We start from the raw sequence: 14,824 nt of genomic DNA, 5'->3' as shown, positions 1-14,824 counted from the left end.
ATCTGTTCTGACATCTTGTACAGTATATACGAGCGTATCTATTTTTTTGTACCTGTCAGATGTTAATGTGGTGTTATCATGCTAAGTGGCAGTAAAAAAATAAGAAGGATCTTTTTTTTGCACAGTTTTGCTGAGGACTAATACTAAAGTCCTGGCAGGAAGGATTTTATAGCCTCTGATTAAGCGCTGTTCTCCTTCAGTGAGGCTCTCAGCCAAAAAGTTTAGGGTGGACATGCCCTTGTCCTTAAGAAAAGGGCTGGCTGAAAGGAGATTTTTCTTCCAGCCCATGCTTATTTTGCACTTGAAGCTTACTTAACTACTTTAAATAATCATCACAATAATAAAAACTTTCCTAAACATATGATAGGACATATGATATTTTGTTGTTGTTTTAATTTTCAAAAAATATTTTTTGGGTGTTTTAAAAGTCTGACATTCTTCAGTCAAAATAAACAAAACCTGACAAAACATGATTCGAGTTTTTAAAAGCAAAATTCTGTGAGTAATTGAGGACCCTAATAATATCACTGATCCTTAGCACAAAAAAGCGGTTCTGTCATTGACAACGATAGAAGTCCAATTCATATACCGCAATATTCGGACTATAAGGCACACCTGACTATAAGCTGCTAGCCACCAAATTTGACACGAAAATAGCATTTGTTCATGAATAGCTGACGTGGACTAAAAGCCGCTGCTGCCATCACTGTATTATCGGATATTTACACCAAAAGATATGAAACGGTAACACTTTGACAATGGTGTCATACGACTGTCATAAGACCAAATGAAACATCATGTCATTGCTTCAGAAGGGTCATTTGGCCACCACTGCTCCCTTGAGGGAAACAGTCAACCTCTGCTGCCACCTGTTGTCAAAACTGTTGTCGTCCAACATGCCTCCTAGCATGCATTGTGGCACTACAGACAAAATTCCGCGCTAATTTCTTCGGTTACTGTTCCAATTGTTTCATTAATTGCTGGTTACCGTATTTGGTAACGCTTTATTTGACAGTGGCACCATGAGACTGTCATAAGACAATCATAATTATGACACTGTCCAGAGCATTACTGAATGCTTATAACAGATGTCATTTAGTGTCATCCAGTAAATTATCTCACTTTTAAATGGCTGTAAAAGATCCAAACTGGACATAAATGGAGTTAGTGACATACAGTGCCCTCCGTAATTATTGGCACCCCTGGTTAAGATGTGTTTTTTAGCTTCTAATATTTTTTTTTTAATTCAAATAATATGGGACCTTAATGGGAAAAAAGGAGAAAAATCCAACCTTCAATTCAAGTGCATTTATTCAGTGGGGAAAAAATCCCACATAAAGAAATAATTATTTGACATCAAATGGTGTTAATACTTTGTACAATCCCCTTCTGCCAACAAAACAAGGTCTGGGGACTGAGATGGCCATGGGAGGAGCTTGATTTTGTGTCTGGTGAACAATTTCTGTGTAGATTTGGCCATATGTTTAGGGTCATTGTCTTGCTGAAAGACCCAGTGACGACTCATCTTCAGCTTTCGGGCAGAAGGCAACAGATTTTGATTTAAAATGTCCTGGTATTTCAAAGCATTCATGATGCCATGCACCCTAACAAGGTTCCCAGGGCCTTTGGAAGCGAAACAGCCCCACAGCATCACTGACCCACCCCCATACTTCACAGTGGGTATGAGGTGCTTTTCAGCATGCGCATCTTTCGTGGCATGCCAGACCCACTTTGAGTGTTTGGTTCCAAAAAGCTCAATCTTGGTCTCATCTGACCAAAGCACACGGTCCCAGTTGAAGCCTGGGACATTCGTTCATTCGCTGCCACCCTCCCACTTCAAATGGATTGGACCACGGTCCCAGGCTTCAACTGGTACCGTGTGCTTTGGTCAGATGAGACCAAGATTGAGCTTTTTGGAACCAAACACTCTTAAGTGCGTCTGGCGTGCCACTTCCAAAGGCCCTGGGAACCTTGTTAGGGCGCATGGCATCATGAATGCTTTGAAATACCAGGACATTTTAAATCAAAATCTGTTGCCCTCTGCCCGAAAGCTGAAGATGGGTTGTCACTGGGTCTTTCAGCAAGACAATGACCCTAAACTTATGGCCAAATTTACACAGAAATGGTTCACCAGACACAAAATCAAGCTCCTCCCATGGCCATCTCAGTCCCCAGACCTTGTTTTGTTGCCAAAACTGGGTTGTACAAAGTATTAACACCAGGGGTGCTAATAATTGTGACACACATTATTTGATGTCAAATAATTATTTCTTTATGTGGGATTTTTTTCCCCACTGAATAAATGCACTTGTATTGAAGGTTGGATTTTTCTCTTTTTTTTCCCATTAAGGTCCCATATTATTTGAATTTAAAAAATATATTAGAAGCTAAAAAACAATGCCAATAATTATGGAGGGCACTGTAATTTGCCAAATGACACTAAATGACATCTGTTATAAGCATTCAGTAATGCCCATGATAGTCTCATGTCATAATTATGACATTCTTATGACGCTGTTGTCAAATGAAGTGTTGCCTATTAACCCAAATAAATGAACAAATAAGATGCACTGGCCTATAAGCCACAGGATTCAAAATGAAGGGAAAAAAGTACCGGCTTATAGTCCGAAAGTTACGGTAAACTTAAGAAGACTGGCTATGAATGCTCATGTCTTAATTCCATTGGACGTCTAGCGCCATCAATGGTACCCAGTGAGTCAAGGGCGTAGGTTTGGTCTCAACATTGGTAGGGACGATATAATGGCATAACCTGCATGTACACTTTTTGCTGGGGACTTGACATTAATAAGACCAAACAGATTGGGTAAACAGGGGTCAGGGATACATTTTCCACGAATATGAACCTAATTAATTGATAGGCTAAATGATCAATGCAAAATAAATCTGTATTGACTTATACTAACTTTCAGGTGTATTGATTCAGGTGATACGCCGTTCGATTCTAAACTTTGTTTTCAAAAACTACTCAAGAAAGTTGAGTAGTTGTGGATTTTATTAGCACATTGAAATTGCAATATTTAAATATTTATTAACACACACACAATAAATACAAACTTGTTAATAATCTCTTATTTAGGAATGAAAAAAAATAAACATTTGTCTTAAGACCATTCAAGATTGTCTGTCGAAATGAATAAGTTAAATATAACTCAAACTTCTTAGTCAGAATATAACAAAAATAATAAAAATGGAGCCTTCCTTCAGGTAAAACTTTGTCCACAAGCACAGCCAAATTCAACAAAAAATGAAAGCTTTTTACCTCGATTATGATTAATGTATGATTAGCCGAAAAATCTGCATAGGCTACAAATAACAATTTTTTTTTAACCACCTCAAACGCGCATTTTTTCTGCTCGGCAGAAGAAAAAAAAACAAAAAAAATCGGTGATTTTTAATTTACTCAAATACCAGACGAAAGTGCAATTTTTTGGGTCGGGGATATTTCATGTTTTTATTGGTTATTTTTAATGTTACATTGCATAGGTTTCATTATTATTATTATATATGGCGGAAAACACTCAGGTGACTTGACTTCCGCGCTGAGAACCCCAATTTGGCCAAATTTCAAAATTGTCCGATATGCACGTGTGATACAGTACATCATTGGAAAGCTTAAAATCTCAATTTTTTGGGGGAGGAAATTTTGAACAGAAGGGCATTTAAAAAATTTTTTTTTAAACAGCGAAACCCTAATTGGAGGTGAGAGCATGAGAGATCATAATCAAAGACGCCATGATTTTAACGAGATATTATTGCCAACTTACCTTGTTTCGATCCAAAAACTCCATGGAGCATGTGTCACCGAGTGTCAAGAAATAGCTGTGAATGGCCACAGCCGGATTTTTGGTGGATTTCATTGGTGAAACATGGTAATACAAGGGTCGCGATGCAGAAAGGAGTGGTCGAGATTTTCTTTTTTCATATATTTACACTTTTAAACTTTTGTTTTTTTTGGATCGATTATTTATCATCTAACATATCGGGGAAAATGCGACAGTAACAAAAAAAAAATACAATTGAGAGATAGTTATAAGGTAGATCGTGAGTTATTTACAGACAGATTTTCTTCATTGTGACGTAATTTGTTTAAAAGTTTAAAATATGCAAGTGAATAATTTTTTACAGCAGTTTTTTTTTTTTAAACGAAAGATTAAACATCAGTTAATGATTCTAAACTAAAAATGACAGACATTTTGAATAATAAATATAATTACATTTTTTTTATGACTGGGTTGAAACAAAAGTGGTTGGGTGACGTCTGTAAACGGGGGTTTCCAGGGTAAAACGGCCAAATTCAAAATAGTTTGGGGGCTTAATGCGCCATGAATCTGCTATGGCAGCATACAGGCATATTGTTCTATCAAACGCAACAGTTCTTATGGCTTAAAATACAGCAGTTTATTTTAAAGAGGGGTGCAAGAGCAGAAACTGCTTTTTCAGTCTTGTCTGTGTTTTCTGCAATATAGATTATGAAGTCTGTGTTACATTATTTCTAATGAGAAATTAGCACTTACGTTTGACTTTTTTAAGTTGCGTATTGGCTCAGCCATTTTCAAAGAGCCAAAAATAGTAAAGAGGGCATGCTAAACCTCATGATTTGTTTTCGATGGGCAAAGGTCCGCCCAATCATCTCCCAGAAGTGGCAATAGCAAATAAATTGTGTATTTATTGATTTAAAGACGAGAATGCGTCATGCCCTTCAGCAGCATGCTTAGGTCTGAAGGGGTTAAATAAATAATATAGAAAATAAATTAATACATTTTGAATAAATGCAAGTCATCAGCCAATCAAACGTGTTGGGGGGGGGGGGATGGACTGGCACATTTAGCAAGTGAAAAGGGATAAATTAAGTCTGAAAATCACTTAATTATGGTAGGGTCAATTCTATCCTCACAACATATGGGAAGAACATTTAAATTACCTACATAACTGAACTTATTATATAATGCAAATTAAATGTTGCTGGGGACAATTTGAGCAACCTGAAAAGTCGGTCGTGTTTTGTCCCTACCGTCCTTATGCAAACCTACGCCCTTGCAATGAGTAAACAAACATTAAATTTTATCCTTTCACGGCAATACGCACTGTTTGCTGGCTGTCTATCTTATGAAGCAAGGGGTGAGGAACCTACAGCCCACCTTGCAACTGTTAAAAACATAGCTGTTTTAATCCTTAGACATCCAATAATTTTATTATTTTTTTCCTCCTTACGTTTTATTATTGTCTCTCCACCTCTGCTATTAGCACTACACTAAAATATTTCATAGTATTGTGGTGTACAGAGACCGAATATTAAAAAAAAAAAAAAAACTAAATCGAGAGAATAGTGTCTAGAGGTGCTAATAACAATAGACTGTATCTTCTGTCATTTTATGCTATATTGACTCACGTGTGTGTGTACTGTCTGTAAAACAGAAGCTTGGCATCACGACATCATGTGAACATTAAAGCGTATTAAGAAATGGCAGAGTGATCTGTTGTGTTGTTTTTTGGAGACAGTCAAAATCCCGTTTGACCAAGAGATGTGATTTTTTTTTTTTTAACATTCATAAAGAGCATTTTAGTCAATTATTTTGTGTATATTTTATTAGATTCAGTGCAAAAACATGGTTGGAGGTTAAAACAAATATTATAAGAAGAGTGCGAACAAGGTAAGCTGCATGATTGAGTAAAGGATAATTATAAAAATGTACACTGAAATGGAGAATTCATCCAATTCCATTCTTCCAACGAGGGGTGTGACAAAATATCGAAATGGTGATATATCGTGATATTTTGTATCCCAAAAGGTTATCGATATGCTCCTGCATGAATCGAGATATCATCAAAAAAGGAACCAACAAGTTGCTACCAAAATCTTCCACCATAATAGTGTCTCAGTTAACTACAAGGCTGCCATTGACAGTGCTTGACGCCCAATCCATTTAGACTGGGAACGTTCGTTCATTCAAAACCAGAGCATTCACAGTCATTCTGTCCGATTTTCAGGGCATTTATAGGTCACTTGCTTTTCATTTTCATTCATTTCGTTCATTTTTTTATCATTTTAAACCTGTCCTGTTCAGCTGTTTGACACGGAGAATGGAAGTCTTAAGTGCCCGGTTGGTCTGAACAGTTTTAATGTTTCACATTGAGAGTATGACATACTCCCATTGTGATCATTCAACATACCTCGTTTATTATGACAAAGCAGCGAACAGGAAGGGGTTATGGGGGAACAGAAGAAAAGGAACACAAACAACAACAAGAAATACATTGAACGTCTACACTAACTACTAATAAGTTGGTGCTATCGTCAGCTAGATGTATTTCCGGTGACACCATGTGGGGGGCCTGTTGACCAGGGAAAGAGGAGGAGGGGGGTGGAGGAGTTTATAAGCTAAGTGATTGAAAAGGATAGAATGTACACAAATCAGCTCTGTGATCTAGAACCCAGTAATCGTGTGAATCCCTTGTGAGTGTAAGCCCGTTGGCGACCGACCCTACCCTGCCCCATCGCCATTCCCGGCACCGGGACCCCCTACCCGAGCGCGCCCTATCACATCCAGTCGCACACAAGCCCCACCAAGCGTGCGACAGCCACGCAAACGAGCGGAGACACCACGCGCGCGACAAACCAGGGCCACGGCCCCCACCCGCAGTCCCCCAGGTCATTTCCTGTTGAGTTTGAGTCACTGCTTATTCATTTGGGTGATTCCCAGGTCACTTCCTGTTCTGTAACACAAAATGAACAGGAAGTGACCCATAAAATACCCCAAAATCAACAGGAAGTAACTGAAAATTAACAGGTAAATGACCTTGAATGGCCCAAAATTACCTCGTTGCCTGGCATTGGCTGCCACTGACGGCCATAAACGTTCAATCTGTTTGAAGTGGGAATTCATTCATTCGCTGCCACCCTCCCAGTTCAAATGGATTGGTCGTCTACTCGTGACAAACTCCAATTCCAATTCACAGCAGAAGCTTGTTTTTCTGTTTATTAGTTGGTTTTAGAATATCCTAGAATGATTTCCTGACCAATGTATCGATAATCGTTGCCGTATCGTCTTAGTTATCGTGAGCTTTGTATCGCAAACCGTATCGTATCGTGAGGTTCCCACTCCTACTTCCAACTGTGGAAAAATAGTTATGTGGAGACTCTTTTTATGCTAGGTCATCCTTAAAGGCCATGTTTGGAGGGCTTTGCTGGGGAACAATTCCACACGTACTGTTTCAATTTTATTTACATCTTGGTGAGACGCAGCGTGTTGAGTCGGACCGCCAGAATAGTGGCGCCCGAGGCGTACTGGATCTCTCTGAGGATCCCGTTCCACTTTTTCTCCGTTTCGTTATACCTGAATAGAAGCACATACACACAAAAAAAGACCACATTTAGCAAAATTTTTCTGTCTAAAAACACTATATGATCCTAAATACAGTGGTACCGCTACATACAAAGTTAATTCGTTCCAGGGCCTTGTTTGTAAGTAGAAATGGTCGTATGTCAGGCAGAATTTTCCCATACGAATCCATTGTAATCCCATTAATTTGTTTCACAGCCCGAAAACCTACACTAAATCCTTAATAAATCCTACTGGTACTATTGCAAATAGCAATTACATCAAGTAAAACAATTAAATTATGTATCAGAATCGGGAAAAAATATAATTATAGTAGTAATAATAATAATAATACCTGTAATAATGAAAATTATAATAACTATTTTCTTTCACTTTGTTTAGCTGCTGCGGACTGTAGGCCTGTTGTGTTGCACAAGTTCTGAAATACATGATTAAAACGCTGAGGAAGCTGGCGATTTTTTGGCGTTTTTACCACAACAATAATTATCACCTTAACTTATAAAGACTGGCGAACGGAAGCCTGAGGAGGTACAGTGTATCACAAAAGTGAGTACACCCCTCACATTTCTGCAGATATTTAAGTATTGTATTGGTCCGAATATAAGATGGTGGTTTTTCGTCTTATATGCGCCGTCGAGACATTATACCCATTCACGACGCTAGATGGCGCCAGATATCATTGAAGCGATGTTCTGTCATGATAGATCTCCGCTACTCTCCCCATTCACGCTAGATGGCACCAGATTTCATTGAAGCGATGTTCTGTCATGACAGATCTCAGCTTCTCTAGAGTTTAACCAGTTTGCATTATTTTAATGCAATGTTTTTCCTTATTCAGATTTGTTTCAAGACTACAGTTACAGTTCGACTTCACTTTGATGGTTAATGCAGTTATTGCAATTTTGTTGTTTTATCACAATAGATTGGTTTATTTACATTTCAAAAACCAGAAGCCATTCATTTACGAATGTGATTGCACTTTAGTTTACATATTTAAATGTTCAGATATTAAGACTTGAATGAAGAAAAATAACATGCTTTTTCTCTCAAATATATTGTTATACTCATTTGTTTCGGATGTACTGTAATTATTTTCTGTATAAAAATTCGGTGTTCAAAAAGTCTTTTTTCAAACTTCAGTCTTGAAAAAGAGGGGGTCGTCTTATAATCAGGGCCGTCTTATATACGGGCCAATACGGTATATCTTTTCATGGGACAACACTGACAAAATGACACTTTGACACAATGAAAAGTAGTCTGTGTGCCGCTTATATAATAGAGTTCATTTATTTTCCCCTCAAAATAACTCAAAATATAGCCATTAATATCTAAACAAAAGTGAGTACACCACTTAGAAACTACGTACATCCCTAAATTTCCAAATTGAGTACTGCTTGTCATTTTCCCTCCAAAATGCTATGTGACTCCTTGCAGGAATGCTGTCGGCATTGCTGCAGATATTGAAGAGGTGGTGGGGGGGTTCATTCCCACCACCATGCTTGAATGTAGGCACGACACACTTATCTTTGTACTCCTCACCTGGTTGCCGCCACACATGCTTGAAGCCATCGGAACCAAACAAATTAATCTTCGTTTCATCAGACCATAGGACATGGTTCCATTAATCCATGTGCTCTATTGACATGTCTTCAGCAAACTGTTTGCAGGCTTTCTTGTGTACCGTCTTCAGAAGAGGCTTCCTCCTGGGGTGACAGCCATGCACACCAATTTGATGTAGAGTACGCCGTATGGTCTGAGCACTAACAGGCTGACACCCCCCCCTCCCCCCCACCTGTTCAATCTCTGCAGCAATGCTGACAGCACTCCTGTAACGAGTCACATGACATTTTGGAGGGAAAATGACAAGTAGTACTCAATTTGGACATTTAGGGATGTACGTAGTTCCCATGTGGTGTACTCACTTTTGTTGCCAGGGGTTTAGATATTGATGGCTATATTTTGAGTTATTTTGAGGGGAAAATAAATTAACTCTATTATATAAACTGCAAACAGACTAGTTTTCATTGTGTCAAAGTGTCATTTTGTCAGTGTTGTCCCATGAAAAGATATACTTAAATATCTGCAGAAATGCGAGGGGTGTACTCACTTTGTAATACACTGTACGTCGAGATCGTACACATTCTACAGCTGTATTGTCGAGCCATTTCACTGGCGCGCGCATCACGCTCATATTTTTCTATCATTTCCATCTTCATTTAAATGGTAAGCCTCACCTCTTTCCTTTTTTTCACCACCTGCACTAACATTCTTGGAACCCATGTTGATTTCTCTCACAAGAAAATCTGCCGTGCGTCCGTCTTGCAGGAAAACAAACTCCGACGCTTTCATAAATCGTATTTCGAGCATGTCGTCGGATGTAGAAACAAATGGCGAGTCAAATTTTTCGCCGGATGTCGAAATGATCATGTGTCGAAGCAATCGTATGTCAAGGTACCACGACTTTATATTATCTTTGAATGTGCAACACGTTCTTCCCTTGAATGTGTTTTGAGCCCCACCTCCATATGTCGTTCATCTCTTTGGGAATGATCTCCTCACTGTCCTCTAAAGGCATCATGGCGAAACCTCCCACAGCGAAAAGCGAACCCCCCAGAGACACCAAGTTCACGGAACTGCGTTCTTGAGGGAACGGCTCAAAGTCTGACCACCTGTGGAAAGATCGCACAAGCTCTTAGCGCTAATTCATTGACCTTCACATTTGTGCCTGAGGAACTCACTTGTTGGTGGCGATGTCGTACACCTCTACGGAATCGGTCAGACCTGTATCTGTGACTCCAGCCGCTACGTAGATTTTGTTTTGGTGTACAGTTGCACCAAATAACGATCGAGCCGTCTTCATTGGCGCTAGCTCCTTCCATTCGAACCGCCTGGCGTCGTACGCGTACATCTTGCTCAAACAGTTCCTTCGCACATTAACATAAAAAAGCGAATTTGGTCACAACTTGTAACTTCAAGGGAACCACTGATAGAAATATTTTTAGAAAACAATTTGGTATTAAAACCCCTCTTGATGTTTTCGTTTTTATACAATTTGTAAATTTAGTTTAACTAGTAGGTCGCCATTATTGTAAACATCACAGAGCAGCGATGTCACTGGGTTACGCTGACGAGCTTCCAAAGTACGACTCGAGCGACATAAACATGTCATCTGTTCAGCCCTTTCAATTTGAACCCGGGAGGAACATTAATGAGCATGACAGCACTGTCAATATTTCACAAAACAAGTAGGAAAAGCAAAATGAACAGGAAAGACAGGCTGAGACGAGACGAGAGTAGGACAAAACCAGTGTTTTGCCAAAATATTCTGCACCGGCGGAATGTCCTACAAGAGGCGACTTTCACACCCAAAGTACTACCTTGGGCTTTCTGCTTGTTTTGTTTAGATGCATACTGACAGAACACACTAAAGATGCCTTGAGAAAATACTTACACATAGTAATATCAAATTAAGCCTACAAGCAGGACTGAACGGGCCCTTGCACTTTGGCGCAACTCAGACCTCACGCAACTCGGATGGCTCACATGTCAGGGTAGTGGCAGATCGTCTCCCGCTCATCATCTTCTGAGAAGCTAACTTACTCGGAACTCGCCTCTTTTTTGGTGTTAGAAATACATTCACACATCCAGGTGAAAAAGCCCCTATTGAAGAGCGTCCTAAAAAAAAAAGGAGTCGCTACTGAGCTGTGCAGCCATGCTCTTATTCAAAGACAAAATGACTCTTCTAATTGGGCCAATTCGACCAAGTGTGCCAAATTTTGTGGGTCTATGAGCTGCCTAAGTCCCTGAAAAAATCTACTTCCTTTTAATGGCGAGCAAAGGGTCATCACGGCAGCAGACAGCGACGTGTGGACAATATCCTTAAATCTTAAAACTTCAATGACCAACCTGAAAAGAACTGGACATGTAAAAGTAAAATGAGTGACTTTCTGTTGCCACTAGTTGGCGGTGTAAGGTTGATGCAAATGACCCCTACAGGTCCCTTCAGGGTACGACTCTCAACAAGCACAAGAAGTTTGGCGCAGATATGTTGTATGTCTGCCAAGTTATAACTATTCCGAATTTGTGGCTGGACGAAATAGCGACTGTCATTTTCACTTTTCTGTTGGACCCTTCAGCTTCAACGAAACTTCAACATTTTTCATCAAGCTGAACACATACGTCTTACGGCTTCCCTGAAACAGGTTTGAGATCAATTGATTTTCTTTCCTCGTATTCGTTAGTGACAGTGACAAAATACTTAATCACCTCGAGCGTCCATTGCGCGCATAAAATATGGCGCCCTCTGTAGGTCAAAACATGTACTAAATAGATTTTTAACTCAATTGGCATATTTTATGTGTTTCTAATGACATATTTTAGTAAAAGAAAACAATAGTGGCTTATTAGAACCAACAAGTCTAAGTCTGAAGTTCCCTTTAAAATGGCAAATATTGGACACCCGGCATACTCACTTGTCGTCTCCTTTTCCTCCAATGACGTAAACCACATCGTTGGAAGAAACTGTCGCGTGTCCGTAGGCTGCGTAGGGAAGCGGGTCTGACTCACCCCACTTGAAAGATCTAAAACAAAGAGATCATGTTAAATAATTCGTGATCATAATCCAATTTTCTGTGAAGACAGTGAGATTACTGTCTGTCGTAGACCAGAACTGAGTCCAGCGTGTGCTCCTGGTCCTTCACTTCCTTCCCTCCCATCACAAAGATGGAGTTCTCGGCTTCCCCGAGCCCGAACAGGAAGCGTGGAGAAGGGAGTGGTGGCATGCCTAGCCAGTCAGCGTTGACGGGGTCGTACTGAACACAGAATTGAATAATTTTAAAAGAAGTTTGCATTTATTAGAGTGGATATCCACGATACGTGGTACAAAGTGGGATAAATTCTGGTGGTGGTCCAAGGAAGGAGTCTTAATAACAGACAGAAGGAAATGTGAGATCTCACCTGTAAAAAGTAAGAGCAGAGCGGATCCTCCTTGTTCTGCTCATCAATGAACAAGCCCCCAGCCACAAAGATCTGGTTCTCTTTTGTGACCAGGCTGACGTGGTTCTTTGGAACCTGTGTTGAGACTGATGCCATGAAGCAGTCATTCCCATTTGGGTCGTAGGCCACCGACCCCGCGTCGCTGATCATCAGAATCAGTTCACGAACGAACATTCCGAAGCGCATGTTGTCATTCAGGATGCTCGGAAGAAGGGTCTCCTCTTGTTCCTCATCCTCATTGTTCTCGGAGCCGTCTTCCTTCTTCTTGTGGGCAGCTTTCGCTTCAGGCATTTTCCCATCTTGAGCATCCCTGACCAACTGGAGCTTCTTCTTCAACTCTGGATTATTGGAGATGAGTTTGTTCTTCTCTACCTTTTCTTTTAAGTATTCCTCACCTAGCAGGCGTAAGCGAACGCAGTCCAGCAATCCAGGCAGGTCCTTTTCCCGTTCCCCTAAGTCTCGCGCCACCCATCTCATCAACGCCTCAAACACGAGCTCCTCTGAATCTACGTCCAGGTTATCGTGGGCCAGGATGGCCGCCAGCTCGCTGGGCTGCAGCTGAAGGAAGTCCTCGTCCCTTGAGATGAGGCGGAAGCGCTCGCAGGCAAAGTTCCGCGCCGAGACAGCCAACCTGGGACAGTCCAGCATCAAGCCAAGCCTGAAGACTGCCAGGCAATTGCTGAGACTCAAACGTTTCTGGAGGAAGGATACACACACTGTGAAAATAGACGGGATCTGGTATATGTTGGCCACGGCGAAGATGTCCTGGACGTTCTGCTCCGTCACGTTGATCCTGGAAGTGTACAAGTACTTGAGGATCAGCCCCATGACTCCTGGCTCTACGTCCTCCAGAACCACCTCACGTTTTTTGCTCTCGTCCACATCAGACAGAAAGAGTGTGCGAAAGTAGGAGCTGCAGGCACACAGGACCAAGCGATGACACGGAAACTCCTTGTCCTTGATTTTCAAGACGCAGTCCACCAGCTTGTCATTCTCCAAAAGGTCGTACAGGCCATCTTGGAGGAGCGTCTGTTGGTACACCCGAGGCTCGTCCATGGGGTTCATTGGTAGAGCCATTAGTCCTGGATGCAACTCTGAAGATCCTTTCGTGGGTCTTCGAATCCAATGGGTTGTCCCTCACCAGGACAGAGTCAGTGGCCAACTGAAGCCCGTCCGTCCCTCAGCTGTCTCCACCTTTCAACTGAGCTCCAACTGGCAGGCTATTTATAGCCGGCAATGGGCTTCATGCTGGAACATGACAAGCACTCACTCCCCTAAAACCCAACCGAGCTGCCCCCTAAATTGCACCCACCCACTCAACAGCAGCTGATACATGGCTTCATTGCACAGAAATAGACTATAAGCAGAACCCTCTTTAGTCATCCTGAACTAATTTCTAGTTCCATGACATGACTTTATTCTCATAACTCTTTGTCAACTTTATGTTCTTACAAGATTCTAAATTATGGCCTTCCTCCAAATATGACAATATTGATGAAAACTACGGAAGAAAATGTTTACTTGAAAGAATAGGGCTTCAATCGAGTATTAGCATTTTATTTCCCTCAGCAAAATACATCTCTGTTTATTTTTTGTTTGCTCAAATTTTGAGGTATCACACATTAAAATGAATGTCTTAAAGATACTAGAAAAATGACTGTAGTAACATAGGAATTTCATGAAAAAAGTTTTTTTTTTTTTGTATGGCTATGTCATAATTTATTATTCTCAGATTGATGTTTCCCATTATTCCCCTTGACATTTTGTTAAATTGCATCACAAATTTAATTATAATACTAATACTTCATTTTAATTTAACCCTTAAACACCTGAGCCTATTTTGTCCGAGTTTCATGCCTTAGGTTTTGCCTGTATATTTTAAAGAAAAGGTTGTTCACAATGGCCTGGTTGGGGTCATTTTTTCAGGACAACATAACCTTCATGCCTAAACTTGTTTTCTTCACTGATCGATTATAATCGACATTTTGGACCCATCCATTCATCATCTGCTGCTTAATCCAGGGTCGGGTCGCGGTGGCAGCAGCTTTAGCAGAGAAGCCCAGACTTCCCTCTCCCCAGCCACTTCAACCTGCTCCTCTAGCGGGATGCCGAGGCGTTCCCAGGCCAGCCGAGAGACATTGTCTCTCCAGCATGTCCTGGGCTGTCGCCGGGGCCTCACACCGGGCGGACATACACACCTCTCCAGAGAGACATCCAGGAGGCATCCGAACCAGATGCCCGAGCCACCTCAACTGGCTCCTCTCAACGCGGCTCAACACAGAGTCCCTCCCGGATGACCGAGCTTCTCACCCTATCTATCTCTATGAGAGAGCCCGGACACCCTGCGGAGGAAACTCATTTCGGCCGCTTGTATCCGGGATCTTGTCCTTTCGGTCACGACCCACAGCTCGTAACCATAGGTGAGGGTAGGAAAGTAGATAGACTGGTAAATCGAGAGCTTCGCCTTC

General features: G+C 41.0%; 1 protein-coding gene across 1 annotated transcript; it reads right to left on the bottom strand.

Annotated features, from left to right (window-relative positions):
• Window positions 1–6,734: 6,734 nt before the first annotated feature.
• klhl40b (kelch-like family member 40b) lies at window positions 6,735–13,507 on the bottom strand. The gene is made up of 6 exons (XM_057824980.1): window positions 12,318–13,507; window positions 12,012–12,172; window positions 11,834–11,941; window positions 10,100–10,285; window positions 9,881–10,030; window positions 6,735–7,355 (listed from the first exon to the last, which is right to left on the bottom strand). The coding sequence occupies exons 1-6, from the start codon at window positions 13,431–13,433 to the stop codon at window positions 7,244–7,246; spliced, it is 1,833 nt and encodes a 610-aa protein (XP_057680963.1). The 5' UTR covers window positions 13,434–13,507; the 3' UTR covers window positions 6,735–7,243.
• Between the last annotated feature and the right edge of the window lie 1,317 nt (window positions 13,508–14,824).

Source organism: Corythoichthys intestinalis, chromosome 20, assembly GCF_030265065.1.
Source record: "Corythoichthys intestinalis isolate RoL2023-P3 chromosome 20, ASM3026506v1, whole genome shotgun sequence".
Classification (NCBI taxonomy): Eukaryota; Metazoa; Chordata; class Actinopteri; order Syngnathiformes; family Syngnathidae; genus Corythoichthys; species Corythoichthys intestinalis.
Note: the sequence above shows the minus strand (reverse complement) of the source record. Positions and strands in the feature narration are given on the sequence as shown.

Bases quoted from the DNA above. Each gene is read 5' to 3' on its own strand.
- klhl40b (XM_057824980.1), bottom strand. From the start codon at position 13,433: ATGGCTCTACCAATGAACCCCATGGACGAGCCTCGGGTGTACCAACAG. The intron at 10,031-10,099 runs GTGAGTTCCTCA...ATCTTTCCACAG, and splicing joins TACGACATCGCCACCAACAA to GTGGTCAGACTTTGAGCCGT. The intron at 7,356-9,880 runs GTGGGGCTCAAA...GCTTCTATTCAG, and splicing joins GAGATGAACGACATATGGAG to GTATAACGAAACGGAGAAAA.